We start from the raw sequence: 16422 nt of genomic DNA, 5'->3' as shown, positions 1-16422 counted from the left end.
AACCAGATACCGTTTCATGTGGAAAGTCTTTTCCTTGGGTAAATTTTAGCATGTACATACATACACACACACACACACACACACACACACACACACACACACACACACATAATTTATCTATCTTACCAGCCCATGCTCTTGATTTTTAACCATCTAGGTTTAGTATTATACATATGTGTTTGTAGGCCAAGGAAGCATTGGCAGGACTTTTATTCTTATGAATTTTATAATTTGTCTTATTCTTTAACAGATACTGTGTTTGGCAGAGCAGATCAAGTTTACTGAAGATGTAGAAAATGCCATCAAAGACCACAGTCTTCACCAGATTGAAGCACAACTGGTGGCTAAGTTAGAGCGCTACACTAGTGTTGACACAAGCTCTGAGGACCCAGGGAACTCGGGTATGGAGTCTGTTAACATTGTTGTTATTCTGCCTGAGCCTTGTGTGTTTACCCACCCACCCATACTGCACATCGCTTTGATGATTCAGTGAAATACAGTCTACTTGAGCCTACCTGCCTGCCTGCCTTCTTTCTTTCCTCCCTTGTTCCTTCCTTCCCTCCCTATCTCCCTATCTCCCTTTTTTACTTCCTTTTATTTATTTATTTATTTATTAATTTTGGTGTTCTTTTTTGTGTGTTTTTTGTTTTTTTTTGTTTTTTTTTTGTTTTGAGACAGGGTTTCTTTCCTAGAACTTGCTCTATAGACCAGGATGGCATCTGCCTCCCAAGTGCTGAGATTAAAGGTGTGCCATCATGCCTGGCTTACAATTAACTTTTAATCTTATTCTTAGAATCAGTATATATTACGTTGAGTGTCAAAACCTTATCCACATAAGTTTCTTTCTCCTATGCTCATGGTACATCTATATACTCTGACACTTCATGAGAGTATAATTTTGGCTTTTAACTCTAAAGTGTATTTTAAGGAGTTGAGAGGAAAAAGCTTACTGATTCCACGTACCTCAATGCATACCCACTTTCTGTGGCACTTCCCTCAGTTCTGGTATCAGGCTTCCGTTTGGTACAGTTTGTTTTCGTCTTGATAACTTTTAAGTGTCTGTATTATAGTAGGGTTGTCAGCCATTAGTGTGCATATTTCTGAAGGTGTCTCCATTTCTTCCAACACTTGGAAATATTATTATTCCACCTTGTTTTCGCTTCGTGTTTTCTGACTAGTGATAGTTTGTTTATAAACAATCTTCTTACGTATATAATGTGTGTGTATATATATATATATATATATATACACATACATACATACATTTTTTTTTTTTTTTGGTTTTTCCAGACAGGGTTTCTATGTGTAGCCCTGGCTGTCCTGGAACTCACTTTGTAGACCAGGCTGGCCTCGGACTCAGAAATCCACCTGCCTCGGCCTCCCAAGTGCTAGATTAAAGGTGTGCGCCACCTCGCCCGGCTTATAATGTATATTATATGTTAAAGCAGTTGTCATTTTTATAAGGGACTTGAGTTTGGAGATAGGGTTCAAAAGGGGGGTGAATATGTAAGGAGTTGGGGGAGCAGTAAGGGGTGAATATAATCAAACATTAAATTCTCAAATTTTTAGGTAAGCTAGCAATATTTCTGGTTTGCAGTTGTCAACTATAAAATTTGTATTTAGTTCGTGTCTTTTTTACCTCTTTGCTGACATCGTTCCATTCATTTCAGTAGTACCTGTTACCTTCTGGTGTGTGGGCTTCTGTCTAAGGCAAGGCCTTATGCAAGCAGGCTCGCCTGATAAGCAGCAGACCTTAGAGTGTAGTGTCCTCACTCCCAGCGTCAGTGGACACTGTTTGAAGTGTGCTTGATGAGTCTTCCTTAGTTCTTCTTTGGTATTGGTGCCAGGCAACTGTCTCCTCTTACATAGGTTCAGATGGTTCCTTGAGTGTTAAGTAATTGTGAGCTGTATCCTGGAAATGTCTTATTTATTTATTTATTTATTTATTTATCCTTCTGTCATGTATTATACCCCAATTGTAGTTTCCCCTCACTCCACTTTTCCCAGTTCACTCTGTCTCCCAAAACCTCTTCTTTTCCCCACCTCCGCCACCATTTTTCTTCAGAAAGTAGCAGATCTCCTAGGGATAGCAACTCAACAAGATCAAGGCTGGAGGAAGCAACCCAGGAGGAGGGAAAGAGCCCCAACAAAAGGCAAAAGAGTCAGAGATCCCCCTGCCCATTGCCGCTGTTAGGAGTCCCCCAAAACCACTAAGCTAAATAGTTATAACATATGCAGAGGCATATCTCAGATCCATATAGGCTCCCTGAGTCTCTTTGAGCTCCTATGATGTCTGTTGAGTGGATTATGTGGTATCTTTAGCCTCTCTGGGTCCTGCAATCCCTGCCCCCTACCTCTTCCTTGGGGTTCCCTAAGCTTTGTCTAATGTTTGGCTGTGGTTCTCCGCATCTGCTCCTGTCTGTCGCTGGATGAAGTATCTCTGATGCTGTAATTTTTCTAATTTCTTGTCGGTTTTCTGTTTTGCATGACTTGTTTTATCGCAGTGTATCTTGAAGTTGCCATTTAAAGTCTTTAACATAGCATGTGTGAATACAAGGTACAACTCACATATTAATATTGTATCTTGTTTTTTATGTGTAGAATCAGGAATTCTGGAGCTTAAGCTGAAAGCACTAATTCTTGATATTATTCATAATATTGATATTGTGAAGCAACTAAACCAAGTTCAAGTTCATACAACTGATGACTGGGCTTGGAAGAAACAAGTGAGATTCTACATGAAGAGTGACCATACATGCTATGTTCAAATGGTGGACTCTGAACTGCAGTATACATACGAGTACCAGGTAGGACTTTTGGTAGAAGGGTTTGATTTTTCTGGATAGAAACTATCTAAAGGAAATTTGCTATTGGAAAACAATTTTTTTCTGTTTTAGTTTCTTTTTTTTTTCTTCTGTCTTTTGTGTCAGAATTTGGAAGGTTTTTTTTTTTTTTTTTTTTTTTTAATAAGGAAAAGAACCATTATTCTACTTACAATAATGTTGACATCACTGAATTCTCAAACATGTATCTTTCTTATGAGGAACATTCACGCTTAATTTCATATTATTTTTAATTCAAGAGAGTTGTATATAGGCAGCTCCAGTAGAGTGGCAGAGCGTGTGCATCTTTCCCAGGCACTGTGATTGTAAATGTGCTAGAATGTGTTTGCTCATTATTTCAGCTTGAAAGGAAAAGGATTTTCAGATAAAAGATTTAATTCATATAATTTATTACAAACATACCCAGTTATATCCTTCTTGCTTTTTATTATAATGAATCAGTCATCAGAATAATCATGTTAGGGTTACAGCTAATTGACCTTCTTAAAGGATACAACAACACATTCTACAAATGGCCGAAGGCCCTCGAGTGTACAGTATAAAAAACTTGACAGTGATTTTCTAAATTAATTATTTTAATATGAATTTTAAAGATTATTTTTACTTTGAGGCATTAGGAAATAAATTATGTGAATTAACAATTATGAAGTGGCATATTTCCCATGTAATATCTATTTGGGTCTGTTCGTCTTAGCATTATTTTTGTGCCCTCATTAAGAATGAAAGGGACTGGAAACATGACCCTGGTTAAGCCTTTCAGGATATAATGAAATGTATACTTGAAAAATACTGAAGCTTTATTTCAGGTTCTGCTTGTCAAAGTTATTTCACTAGGGAAAAATTGAAACCTGTGTGCTGTGCATGAGGCTTTTGACTTGGAGGGGGTAGAATACGAGTGAGCTAACACCATGCTTCCCTTACATAGGGTAACGCGCCCAAGCTGGTTTATACTCCACTGACAGACAAATGCTACCTGACTCTCACTCAAGCCATGAAGATGGGACTCGGAGGGAATCCCTATGGACCTGCTGGGACTGGAAAAACTGAGTCAGTAAAGGCACTAGGTGGACTTCTTGGGAGACAAGTTTTAGTTTTTAACTGTGATGAGGTACTGTGTCTGGTTTTTTTTTTTTCTTGTACATACATAGGAAAGATTTTGTTTTCAAATCGCTGACTGACTAATGGTGATGTCTTGCTGTCTTGTCTATGAAGACACACACTCCTGGGCCTGTGTAGCCTCTCCCTGGTATCTCATGTCACCAGCAGCATAAGCATAACCACCACGTTCAGTTTCAGATCATTCTAGTTACAAATCAATTAAACAAAAGTCTTGTTTGAGTTGACAAGATGTGGAGAGTTTGTACACTGTATACTTTTCAAACTCAATAAGGAGAATTATTGTGAAGAAACATTTTAAAACGTCTAATGAATGTTTCTATTACACTGGAGAAAATAATTTTTAGCAATGATAGTACTGAATTAGAAAGAAAAAACAAAAACAAAAAAATACAAAAACAAAACCCTAAATGTATCTTAGAGCTTTTACCGTTTAGTGTAGGGTTTTTATTCTGACTTTGAACTGCCTGACATGAAGTCTTCTTTCTATTTAGTTCTGTGTTCTTTTGAGAAGGCTCCTTGAAACTGCCCTGAGTTCTGAAGGAGTAGCTTCTTTACCGTGCCCACCCCCACTCTCACACTTGGTTGACGCAGGATCTCTCTGTGTGGATCAGGTGGGACTGGCAGTCCCCATTATTTCCTCCTAGGCTCCAAGGGCTAGGATTACAGACATTCGCCACTAGTCTTGCCTACATTTTTATTTTAAAAACAAAACCAAAGCAAAACAACGGCAATGTTTGTAGGTGGATGATTATCTGTTTATCTGCACAAAATATCAACTTATTTCTAGCACTAGAGAGTTTCATCATCTTTAATGAAAATTGTTTTTATGTTTTTCAGGGCATTGATGTGAAGTCAATGGGGCGGATATTTGTTGGGTTGGTAAAGTGTGGGGCCTGGGGCTGCTTTGATGAGTTCAATCGACTGGAAGAAGCTGTCCTGTCAGCCGTTTCCATGCAGATCCAGACCATTCAGGACGCTTTGAAGAACCACAGAACTGTGTGTGAGCTGCTTGGAAAAGAGGTAGGAGACACCTCCTGTGACTGGCTTCTGGTCACTGCTACCTCTAGTCTGTGACCTGTGTGACTAGCGGCTTTATCAGGTTTCTGAACTGCCATGGTGCATAGAGAGCTTTGATGTCTGAGTGAGTGAGTGCTCAGTGCTGTCTTTGGAGCAAATGCTGCTGTTCTGCTCTGTGGATGAATAAACCGAGACTTGACAGCAAAAGTGTAGGAATCCTCCAAGTGAATTGTTTGTCTGCTTTTCAGAGGTTATCGTTTTAATAGCCATTTGACACAGAGTGAGTTATCTATTCTTAAACTTGAAAACTTAAGAAAAATTCAGTATAATGCAGAGAGATACTGCGCAGTACATTATGTATTATATAAGGATATGCTTAGTATACAGAGTCTACTTTTGCTAAGATGTTCGAATTATGTGTAGAAATTGCATTGTAATAAAATTTCTCATTTTAAGGTCTTTGATGCCTATAAATTAATATTTCAGGTAGAAATAAATGCCAATTCTGGAATTTTTATCACCATGAATCCTGCTGGAAAAGGTTATGGAGGAAGACAAAAACTTCCAGATAACCTTAAACAGCTTTTCAGACCAGTGGCGATGTCGCGTCCAGACAATGATCTCATAGCAGAAGTGATTCTATATTCAGAGGGCTTCAAAGATGCTAAAGAATTAGGCAGGAAATTGGTCGCCATTTTCAACCTATCTAGGTGGGTCCTTCTATTTTAATGTTCACATTTTATGTTTCCAGTGTATATTCCTTTTTTTCATATTTTTCTAGTTTATGCAATGAACTTGTTGGTCTTTTTGTTATAGTATGAATATGATGTATTTTATTTCAAATAATAATAAAAACATCTGTATTAAACTATTCTTTTTCTTAGTTGTCATTAACTTGATAATTTTTTTCACAATATTTATATTGGACTGTTGTGACTAAATAATTATTTTTCCAGTTTCCCAGCTAACCACTCAGAAGCTACAGCTCCTTAGAGGGATTGTTTCATGTTTTAGTTTTAGTATTAGATTAATTTTTTGCATCCTAGACAACCCTACAATTCTGATTCATATAATTTACTAGATAATAGGGAACTGGGATAGTGTCAAAGGTGGGATAGTAAGCTGGGTTATCAAAGAGTTTATGAATAACAGTACTAACTACTTTTCATTTAATGGCTTCATTAAGATAATGATCTGTTTATGATGAGTTTATCTTGTTTATTGTCATGCTTTCTTCAGTTGCTTTCTTGAGTGATTATTTGTGTAATTGGTTTTCTTGTTTAAATTAATGAAATTCTAGTATTAATTTCTATATCTCAATCTATATTTCTTTGGATGTGATGTTAAAAATAATTTCTTGCAAAATTAATGTTTTCTTTATTGTTACTTCAGGGAACTTTTGACACCTCAGCAGCATTATGATTGGGGGTTGAGAGCTTTGAAGACAGTTCTGAGAGGAAGTGGGAATCTTCTGAGACAGTTGAAGAAAAATAGCACAAAACAAGATGGTATGCTTTATTATTCTAATTAAACAACCTAGTTGAAGAAATATGTTTTAATTTTGAATAGTTTCTATTATGAAAGGGTGTAGATACAATGTAGACAACTTGAATAAACCTTGCAGACTTAGTCTGTTTTTAACATCTTAGTGTGGTATGCTTGTATCAGTTAATTGAGTGATTTTGCTGTGTTTTCTTTTTAATGATTTTTTTTTTTCTACTTTTAACCTGACTGGAAAAATCAAGGGTACATTGCATATGAAGTAGTAGTGATGTGTAAAAGAATAGTCAAATCCACTTGCTTTTAAAATGAATATTCATTAGAATCACAGGCTGTGATGTATGCCTTTAGTCCAGAATTGAGGAGGCTGAAACAGGAAGACTAGGTTCTAGTCCAACCTGGGAAACATGATGAGATCCTGCATCCCCATACTGTAGGAATCTACCCTGATAACAGGTGTTCAGTGGCACATGAGGCTTGGTTAACAGAGATATTGGAGACACATCACTGTGTTTTTCCTTCCAAATGATGGAGGCAGTATACTGTGATTAGATTAAGTTCTTAGTGGAGAAGAGGCAGAGGCAGATGCTCTGTTCATCATGTTCTGCTGCTAGGTGCATGACATGACGTCACCTGGGATGTTGCTTTCTTCCCTTGGTGAAGCTGGTGCTGGCTAGTCTTTCTTACTGTAAAACTGATTTTCCCTGATCCCTAGGTTTTGGCTAAAAAATACCACTGAGTCTATCTCACCTTCAAAGTGAGGCAGCTAAGACGAAGCTCTGCCTCTCAGCCTAGGCAATAGCTGCCTACGTTCTTGCTGATTTTATATTTTCCCTTTCATCATTTTGTGGATAACCTGAATTATTAATATCAGCATATACTCTGACCATACTTGGCAAATATAAAGCAAATGCTTTTTGTCCCATTTTATAGAAGAAATGACCCCTGTGTCCTTTTAGAAATGCTGAATTTTCCTCTTCTTCAAGTTGCTATTAAAAATTAAATAACAAAACTATCAATTACAATCTAAGGAGAAGAAAGAAAAATTTACAATAAAAAAATTGAAGCAATTTCTGTTCTGATCTAGTTCCACAGAAGGTAGTAGAAGGAAAACTTCAGTCAGAAGAAAGACTGAAGATCCAAGCATAGGAAAAGGGGACATGAAATTTCTTGCTTGAGCTTTAAATGCTAAAGGTTCACATCTTCAAAGAGAAAGTTCATTAAGCCCCACTACTGGGTTGGCAAATGGAAAGGTGGACAGCTGTTTTGTGAAAGGCTTAAGTAACTTTTCCATTTTTGATGGTTTGAATAAATATTCAAAATTGATGCTTAGTAAATAAAGATGGCTATGAATTTAGTACTTGAAATCAACTTAAGAACTATCATACTTCTTTATATCTACTTATAATTCAGCAATTTTGGAGAAATGCCAGGAAATACAACAAATATAGTGTCTTTGCCTTGTGTATTTTGATTGCCTAGTCTTGGAATTCACTTAATAAGAATCTGGTAATTATAGGAGCATTTGCACTTAGTCTAAGAGTGGGTTTTTGAGCCATTTAGATCAAGATGAACCAAAGATTACCATTCAAAGTAGTGGTTTTCAACCTTAATGCTACATCTCTTTAATATAGTTCCTTATGTTGTGGTGACACCCAACTCTAAAATTATTTTGGTTGCTACTTCATAGCTGTGATTTTGCTACTGTAATGAAAAGTAGTGTGAATATATGCATTTTCTGATGGCCTTTGGTGATCTGTAAGGGTTGTTCAACCCCCAAAAGTGTTGCAAAGGGTGAGAACTGCTTAGAGTGTTATTTTAGGAAGGAAATTCTTTTTAATAACATTGGAATTTGGAAATATTTAAATCTAGACTAGGTTTACTTGATTCCTAGTTGTAACATTTGCTGCTGTGTCATGTCTTAGAGACGTAATATGTATGGAAAACTGAAATAAGAAGAGGATTATATGACAAAAAGTAAAAGTATTGTACAAATGGAAATGATGATTTTTAGTGTGAAAATGTGGTACAGTAGGATTCAAATCCCATGGAAAGAGTTTATTTCTCAGCAATCAAAACATGCAAAAGGAAGTGTAGCGGTTATGACTTACGGTTTATAAGTGTGTCTAGCATGCTGTTTAATAAGTTGGAGTGAATAGCAAGGGTACAGCTTACTTAAAATGTTTTGTTACTCAATTGATAAAAAATGATTTTAAAATGAAACTTTTTCTGTAGTTAATGAAAATCACATTGTGGTGCAAGCATTGAGACTTAATACAATGTCAAAATTCACATTTGCTGATTGCACGCGGTTTGATGCACTGATTAAAGATGTCTTTCCTGGCATTGACTTTAAAGAAGTAGAATACGACGAACTAAGTTCTGCATTAAAGCAAGTCTTTGAGGAGGCCAATTATGAAGTCATACCCAATCAGGTAACTGTCAGGAATATAATGTCTTTCCTTAGTCAATCCTTACAAATAGTCATTATCAGTCTTTTTTTAAGTCATTGTTCATCTGTCAACTTTACTTTTATTCTAGGACACTTCTTGGGTCTTTAGGTTCTGACTAGGGCGATTGCTGTGCTGTCCTCACTTCTGTCATTCATGTGTGTTTAATGTCACCTATGTCCTTGATTAGTATTAACTCTTCACCAGATAGTAATCGTCACAAAAGTCAGCATCTATATATGTTTTTGTTCAACATTTGATTTCTGGTGCCTGTCCACAGCGTCTTATGTGTGATTAGATGGTTCACATAAATTTCTGCTTATTGATTACATGTAATTTAGTTGCACCTTGATAATTTATTAGTAGGAATTCTTCTAACAGTGCTTCTTTATATGGTGCAGATGATTATTTAAAAATAACATTTCCCTTTAACTTGTATTGAGAAGTAGAATATAAATTAATAACTGAGTAAAATCACATGTTTAAGTGTATTAATGACTAAAGAAAGCATCTATGTTTTCAACTTTATGTAAAGCAGCCTCTTTAAAAGAGAAATGCTGAGCTTAAAGATCACATTGTCACTGTGTTCTCATTTATTTAACTAGTGATCTATTTAAGGTTTTATTTTTGCAGTGAGGTAATTTATATTTATAGAAGAAAGGTGTTTACAGAATGGAAAGACTGGTGAATCGCATATGAACATATATCTTTTCTCCTAGATGAAGAAGGCTCTAGAATTATATGAACAGTTGCGCCAGAGAACGGGCGTTGTTATTGTTGGTCCAAGTGGTGCTGGCAAATCTACCCTTTGGAGAATGTTAAGGGCTGCACTTTGTAAAATTGGCAAAGTAGTAAAACAGTACACTATGAATCCCAAAGCTATGCCCAGACATCAGCTCTTAGGACACATTGACATGGATACAAGAGAGTGGTCAGATGGCGTTTTGACAAATAGTGCTCGCCAAGTAGTTCGTGAGCCTCAAGGTTGGTCACTATTTTATTTATTCATCTTAGAGAAAACATAGCCTGTTTATAATGTTTGCACTGAACTGTATGTATGACTTAAAACACTTTATAATGTTTTTATATATTTTAGTAGATGTTACTACTTTTATTATTGTTTTGTTGAGACAAAGTTTTATGCTGTCATGTTATATGCATCACTCAATAGCAAATTTAACAAAATCAAAAATCAGTGTAACTTGATTAAAATATAATTCATAACTAATTTACTGGAAGAATATAAAATCTTGGAGTAATTAGTTGACATATGCCTTTTTAATATAACTGATATATTTGAATGAGTTATTTTGAAAATTGAAATGATAAAACAATTTATTTCTTGGTCTAAGTTTTCTCAATTTACTTGTGTTGTTTTGTTTTTTGGTTTTCATTTTATATTTGTGAGACAAGATCTCACTATGTAGCTTTGGCATAGAACTTGCTGTGTAGACCAGACTGGCCTTGAACTCAATGAGATCTGCCTGCCTCTGTCTCCAGACTGCACAAAAGGCCCGTGCCACCAGACCTGACTTGGTTTTGAAGAGAATTTTTGACCAAGATCTCAGTAGACTACTTTGCCAAATCTTAGTTTAATAAGTAGCTTTTCAAGTAAGGCACTTCAGAAATTAATGCAACCAGAAGGCTTTTCAATGAGTTTCTTCATTTTTCTTGTAATAATACATTAAATAAAGGCCACATACTACCCTTTCCCAGACTGTTGGCAACATTTCCCACTTTGAGTTGTTTTTTAGTACAATTTGAATGGCTGATTTGAGGAAGGACAGATGAAATGTCTTTGCTCTTGAAAAGACTGCCAGCATTGCTTATGTACAGCCTGGTTACTACTCTTCCAGTTGCAGGACAGCCTTGCAATACTAAAATCAGTGGCAGCACTCAGTCTCTTTTTCCTACTGAAAATTAGGTTCTTCATATTTTCTAAAAGAGATGTTATGTAATATATACTCATATGTTCTCATGACATGCCAAACACATGGACCAGGAGATTATTTTAGGTATATCATTGAAACAAATATTTATCTCACACACTACCTTTTTAAATTTTATTTTATTTTATTTTATTTTATTTTATTTTATTTATTTGATATTTTCTTCATTAACATTTCAAATGCTATCCCCTTTCTTAGTTTCCTTTCTGAAAGTCCCTTATGCCCTCCCCCACCCTGCTTCCCAACCCACCCACTCCCGCTTCCTGGCCCTGGCATTCACTTGCAATACCTCTCCTGGGCATGTACCATTATTTCAACTTGTAATAAGGACACATGCTCTAGTATGTTCATACCAGCCTTATTTATAATGGCCAGAAGCTAGAAAGAACCCAGATGTCCCTCAACAGAGGAATGGATACAGAAAATGTGGTACATTTACACAATAGAGTACTACTCAGCTATTAAAAACAACGAATTTATAAAATTCTTAGGCAAATGGATGGATCTGGAGGATATCATCCTGAGTGAGGTAACCCAATCACAAAAGAACACACATGATATGCACTCACTGGTAATTGGATATTAGCCCAGAAACTTAGAATATCCAAGATACAATTTGCAAAACACATGAAACACACTACCTTTTAAGAGACATTGTGAGTTCCGTATGCATGGTTCGAGATAACTGTGATAATACTGTGTTGGTTGTACCTTATCTTTGGGCAGTAGAAGCAATATTGCTCACAGCTTGTCTAGCATGTATGCAGCATGTAGCACTGTTTCCTATGACACTGCACCCTGCTCAACTCTGTTCTTTACATGAAGATGGAAATTACTTCTAAGTAGTGAAAGTTACTTTACTCCTTAACAGTATCTGTCCCCACAACCTCTGTGTGTGTGTGTATTATTCCTTATTATTATTAAGTCCTTTTTCTTGTGTTTTGGAAATAGATGTCAGCTCATGGATAATCTGTGATGGTGACATTGACCCTGAATGGATAGAATCTCTGAATTCTGTTTTGGATGATAATCGGCTGCTCACCATGCCTAGTGGAGAAAGAATTCAGTTTGGTCCAAATGTTAACTTTGTATTTGAAACTCATGATTTAAGTTGTGCTTCACCAGCCACAATATCTAGAATGGGAATGATATTTCTTAGGTAAGCCACAGATCATTTCTATACTATATATTAGAATATTCTTTATTTTTCATTTTAGTTTCATAACTAACTTAATTCAGAATAGAATGAACAGCCTGGTGATAGAGGTACACATCATTTATTCCAGCTCTTGGGAGGCAGAGCCTGGTATCCACTTCTGTGAGTTTAAGACCATCCTGGTGTACAGAGAGAATTCCAATACACCTAGGGCTACAAAGAGAAACCTTGTCTTTAAAATGCAAAAAAAAAAAAAAAAAGAATGAGTTTATATAAGTTATGTATTCATAGTGATTGTATCTATGATTAGCTTTTTTTGGTTGTATTTTAATTGATTCAGAGTTTGTTTTATTATATGTGAATTATTTTAGCAATTTGGTCATACCTCAAAATTATTTTTATTATTTTAAGAGAAATAGCAACTACTTAATTTACTTTAAAAACTTAAAATATTTTGAATTTAGAGATGTAAGCATACTAAGTAAGCATTAGGAAACAGTGTTTAAATCCCAGTAGCATATCTTAGTTACGTAGTTTTAAATTGTTAAGCCATTACGTCTAATTCAAGATTAGGTTCCACAGCCTAAATTTGGCATCTTACACCTTGACAACCTCTTTCCTAAGTAATTTTTTATTTTTCCAGTGAACTGAGAAAAGGTTTAAACAGCAAAAATGAGTACTAACTAGTTTTAGATTTCACATACTCCATGTTGTGTCCTGTTTTAAATGTCACATGCACCGTTACAAGTAGTAACTAGTTTTAGCTGTCACATACTCATTCACATACCAGAACATGGACATTTGGGTCAGATTTATTTTCCCAAATGAGTAATAGTTTGGCACAAATGTTTAGAATTTGTCATTCATCAACCCTATATTTCAGGACAGTTTGAGGTTGTCTTATGTTGTGGCTGATGCACTGCTGTTACCACTGGGGTTTAGAGTATGTCTTGAAATTATTTAACTGTTTCTTTCACTGAAAGTATTATCAGAAGCATTTATATCAAGCGAATCATGAAATTCAGTTGGTATTTGAGTTATTTATTAAAATTTTATTTCCGGTTTATAGTTTCATGGTATTATCATGTATTTAGTGTTATAATGTTGTGAGAATATTATAGCAATAAGTGAGTTTACAGGAAAATTTAAAATTTTCTATTCAGTATTTATCATGTACTTTACACTGATTTAAACATAGGAGAAAGACTTCACAAAAGGAGTGAGACTGATGTTTATGAAGGATAAAAAGGTTCATAGCTTCTAAGTAGGTGCTGTGAATATGTTGTAGAAACAGTTACATACTACTACAGAGGATGGTAATTTGTTGGTGGCATGGGTATTGATTGTATGAGGCCTAATGAAGATGTATGATTTCGTGTAAAATAAAGCTATCTGTTAACTTTTAGGTTGCTGTGTATTTTAGCATGGACCTTTTACATTTTCTTTATTTCTCCTGATATTTGCTAAGCATGTATCTGTGGAGAGGCCCAGTGAAAACTTTTAAAGTAGGGTCTTGAGTAGTGCTAATTTATACAGCATACACACGGAAGTCACTGAAGCCAACTTTCTGTGTTAACGGCTGACATACTTGATGGGATGGAGGTCTATAGGAACTTTAGTTGGTGTAAGTTTCTTCCTAAGTAGCTTGCATGTTTGTGTTATTCTCCTATAGTGATGAAGAGACAGATCTTAACTCTCTCATAAAATCTTGGTTGAGGAATCAGCCTCTTGAATACAGAAGTAATCTTGAAAACTGGATTGGAGATTATTTTTCAAAAGCGTTACAGTGGGTTTTAAAGCAGGTGAGTTGACCATATTTTATGATCAGTGAAGTGGGATGTATAATCAAGGGGTTGTGTCTGTTTTTGCTGCCTTGTGGTAGAATTCTGGTGGGACCTGGGTATAGAGTACACTTTCTCATTGCTGTCCCTTTCCTACCTACTTACATTACTTTTATTAGTTAGTCTTAGTTTTGGGTCTATAGACTCTCACTTACCTGAAAAGCTTGAATACCAGAATGTCTTTTTTCTCAGTGGAAAAACCATTTATATAATTGTATTGTTAATAATTATCTACATGTATATCATGTTAAATACATTATTAAGCTATTACTAGAATTCAAAAGGGACAGTAAGTTACTTATATTAATATTTGAAATATTTGCTTATGCAATAACAATAGACATCTAAATATGTGAAGTCTAAGCTAGTAAGAACACATCTTCCTAGAGAAGGATCTCTCTAGGGCAGGAGAATGCACGTAGACATCATGACCATCACCAGCATTGGCAGAATACTGCTGTCTTAGAGGAATTTACCATGAGGCATGAGTAGATGCTTAGCATGAATAGAAGATTACAGTCTGTTTCCATGCATACATAATTTTTAAAAAATGATGTGGATTTTCTTTCATATTATCAATTTTATGAAAAATGCAAACATAAAAATTAAATAGCTACTACTCTTTTGATGCCAAATGACTACTAGTCTGAAGTTCATTTAGAGATCAGTTTGTCAGTTTTTTTCATATTGATTACACAAAAATAGAAAATTTGCTGTACTTTTATATTCTTTTGTTTGCTTCTCTTCCTTTGTGAGGAAAAACCTGGTGAAATTAAGACAAGTTTTAAAATATTTCAGACTAACTAGTTTTCCCAGTCCTTAGAGAAAGAAGATTTCCCCCAGGCTGACTCAGGTGTTTCTCCCACTTGCTTCTACCCTAACACTCAACAACCATATTACTATGTTTATGTTCACCTGGAAGTTCTTTGAGGGCAGGGAGCAAGCCTGTCATTCATCCCCCTGGTGAATTCTAGAGCAAGTTTGTTAAGAGTAGAGAGTAAGATGGTCCTGGTGGCAAGATGCCCGCTGTCTGTGTCTGGCATCTTTTCACCAGATCATTATCTTGTTCTAGCAGTGCTAGTCCTTGAGGTGTGCTTGCTTCCCTGGTGTTGTCAGTGTTGGAATAAGGGTGTGACACTAGCTAGCGTGTACTTAGTTATGAGATTCACTATGAAAGGGCAAACTAGTTTCAGACCCTTTATTCTGTCATGACAGGGAAGCAGAGCAGAGCTGATGGGTCTTATGGCAGTGGTGACATTTGGCCAGGATTCCTTGCATCACTGTGCCTCATGCTGTTGGCAAGGAAGTAGAGAAACAGGCCAGATCCAGGGGTGGATAGGATAAACATGAATAGGGGTCACCTCTAGTGACCAACTTCTACAACTGGATCTTGCCCGTTAAAAATTGTACCTTCATGATAGTGTCACATACTAGAGACAGGCCTCAAAACATGAAACTGTGGTGGGTATTTTAGATGCAAACCACATTAGCTCTGGTCTGAAGTTTTTAAAATATGTTTGTATCTTCTTCAGGTTGTGGAAATACATCATGTATCTATTTGAGAATTCTAGCATTTATAGTTCAAAATGCATGTTTACTTATAAAAATTATTTTTGTATTTTCAAAGCATATATGTAAACTGAAAAATAGCCATAATTCCTAAATGAAGGAGAAGGATGGATGTAAAGGTTTTTTTGGCACTGCTGTGTCAGTTTGCATGGTTTGGCATTTGCTGGTTAACATCCCTCCTCCCTGCTTTGCTTCCATGCGTGTAAACCGACAGAATGACTATGTGGTGGAGACGAGTCTGGTTGGGACTGTGATGAATGGCTTGTCCCACCTCCATGGATGCAAATACCATGACCAGTTTATTATTAATCTTATACGAGGACTGGGTGGCAATCTGAATATGAAATCACGTCTGGAGTTTACCAAGGAGGTAAGGAACTTTTTTCAGGCTCTTTTTAGCCACAATCCTTAACTTTTCTTGACCTTTAACTTTCAACACACAGGGATGTAACTTTAAGGTATGCAACTTTAAGTTATGAATTTATGATATTTGGTAGACTTAACAGGACATCTGTATCAATATAGGTATACATGCATGTTTGTGTATGTATGTATGTTTATGTATATAAAAATCAGAACTTCTGATATTCTTAAATTTTTATGGCGTTTTATAATAAGCTAAGGATATATTCCATTATTTCATTAAGCTTTAATTTCATAAGAATACAGTTTTTAAATTATTCTTTAGAATAGAATAGTGTTAGCACTTAGAAATACTGTGATATTTCTAATTATTTCTTTAATAAAGTCAGATTATATTTGAACCACCAGGTCAGAAAGCCAATTTCTATACCATGAGGGGCTTTTCCCTTTCTTTTTCTTCTTCGGTGTTTGGGTGTTTGCTTGCTTGTATGTCTATGTACCAGGTGTGTGCCTGGGCCTTTGTAGGCCAGAATATAATGTTGTATTATCTGCAACTGGAGTTACAGATGATTGTGAGCCTCCATGTGGGTGCGAGAACTGAACTTGCAGGTCCTC

The 16422-nt window shown here is 35.9% G+C and overlaps 1 protein-coding gene across 8 annotated transcripts in view; it reads left to right on the top strand.

The window, feature by feature from the left end:
- Dync2h1 (dynein cytoplasmic 2 heavy chain 1) overlaps positions 1 to 16422 on the top strand; it is a 249757-nt gene that overhangs the window by 43662 nt on the left and 189673 nt on the right. For all 8 annotated transcript variants that reach the window (XR_003947762.1, XR_001778791.2, NM_029851.3 and 5 more), the window contains 11 exons: positions 251 to 401; positions 2602 to 2807; positions 3769 to 3951; positions 4800 to 4982; positions 5466 to 5689; positions 6372 to 6487; positions 8715 to 8914; positions 9649 to 9913; positions 11830 to 12037; positions 13707 to 13836; positions 15659 to 15814. Coding sequence is in view for 6 of the 8 variants with exons in the window: in NM_029851.3 (NP_084127.2) it covers positions 251 to 401; positions 2602 to 2807; positions 3769 to 3951; positions 4800 to 4982; positions 5466 to 5689; positions 6372 to 6487; positions 8715 to 8914; positions 9649 to 9913; positions 11830 to 12037; positions 13707 to 13836; positions 15659 to 15814 (2022 nt within the window). In the remaining 2 variants the exon portion in view is untranslated. The remainder of the gene's footprint in view (positions 1 to 250; positions 402 to 2601; positions 2808 to 3768; positions 3952 to 4799; positions 4983 to 5465; positions 5690 to 6371; positions 6488 to 8714; positions 8915 to 9648; positions 9914 to 11829; positions 12038 to 13706; positions 13837 to 15658; positions 15815 to 16422) is intronic.

Source organism: Mus musculus, chromosome 9 (assembly GCF_000001635.26).
Source record: "Mus musculus strain C57BL/6J chromosome 9, GRCm38.p6 C57BL/6J".
Taxonomy (NCBI): domain Eukaryota; kingdom Metazoa; phylum Chordata; class Mammalia; order Rodentia; family Muridae; genus Mus; species Mus musculus.
This window is presented reverse-complemented; position numbering and strand designations above follow the sequence as displayed.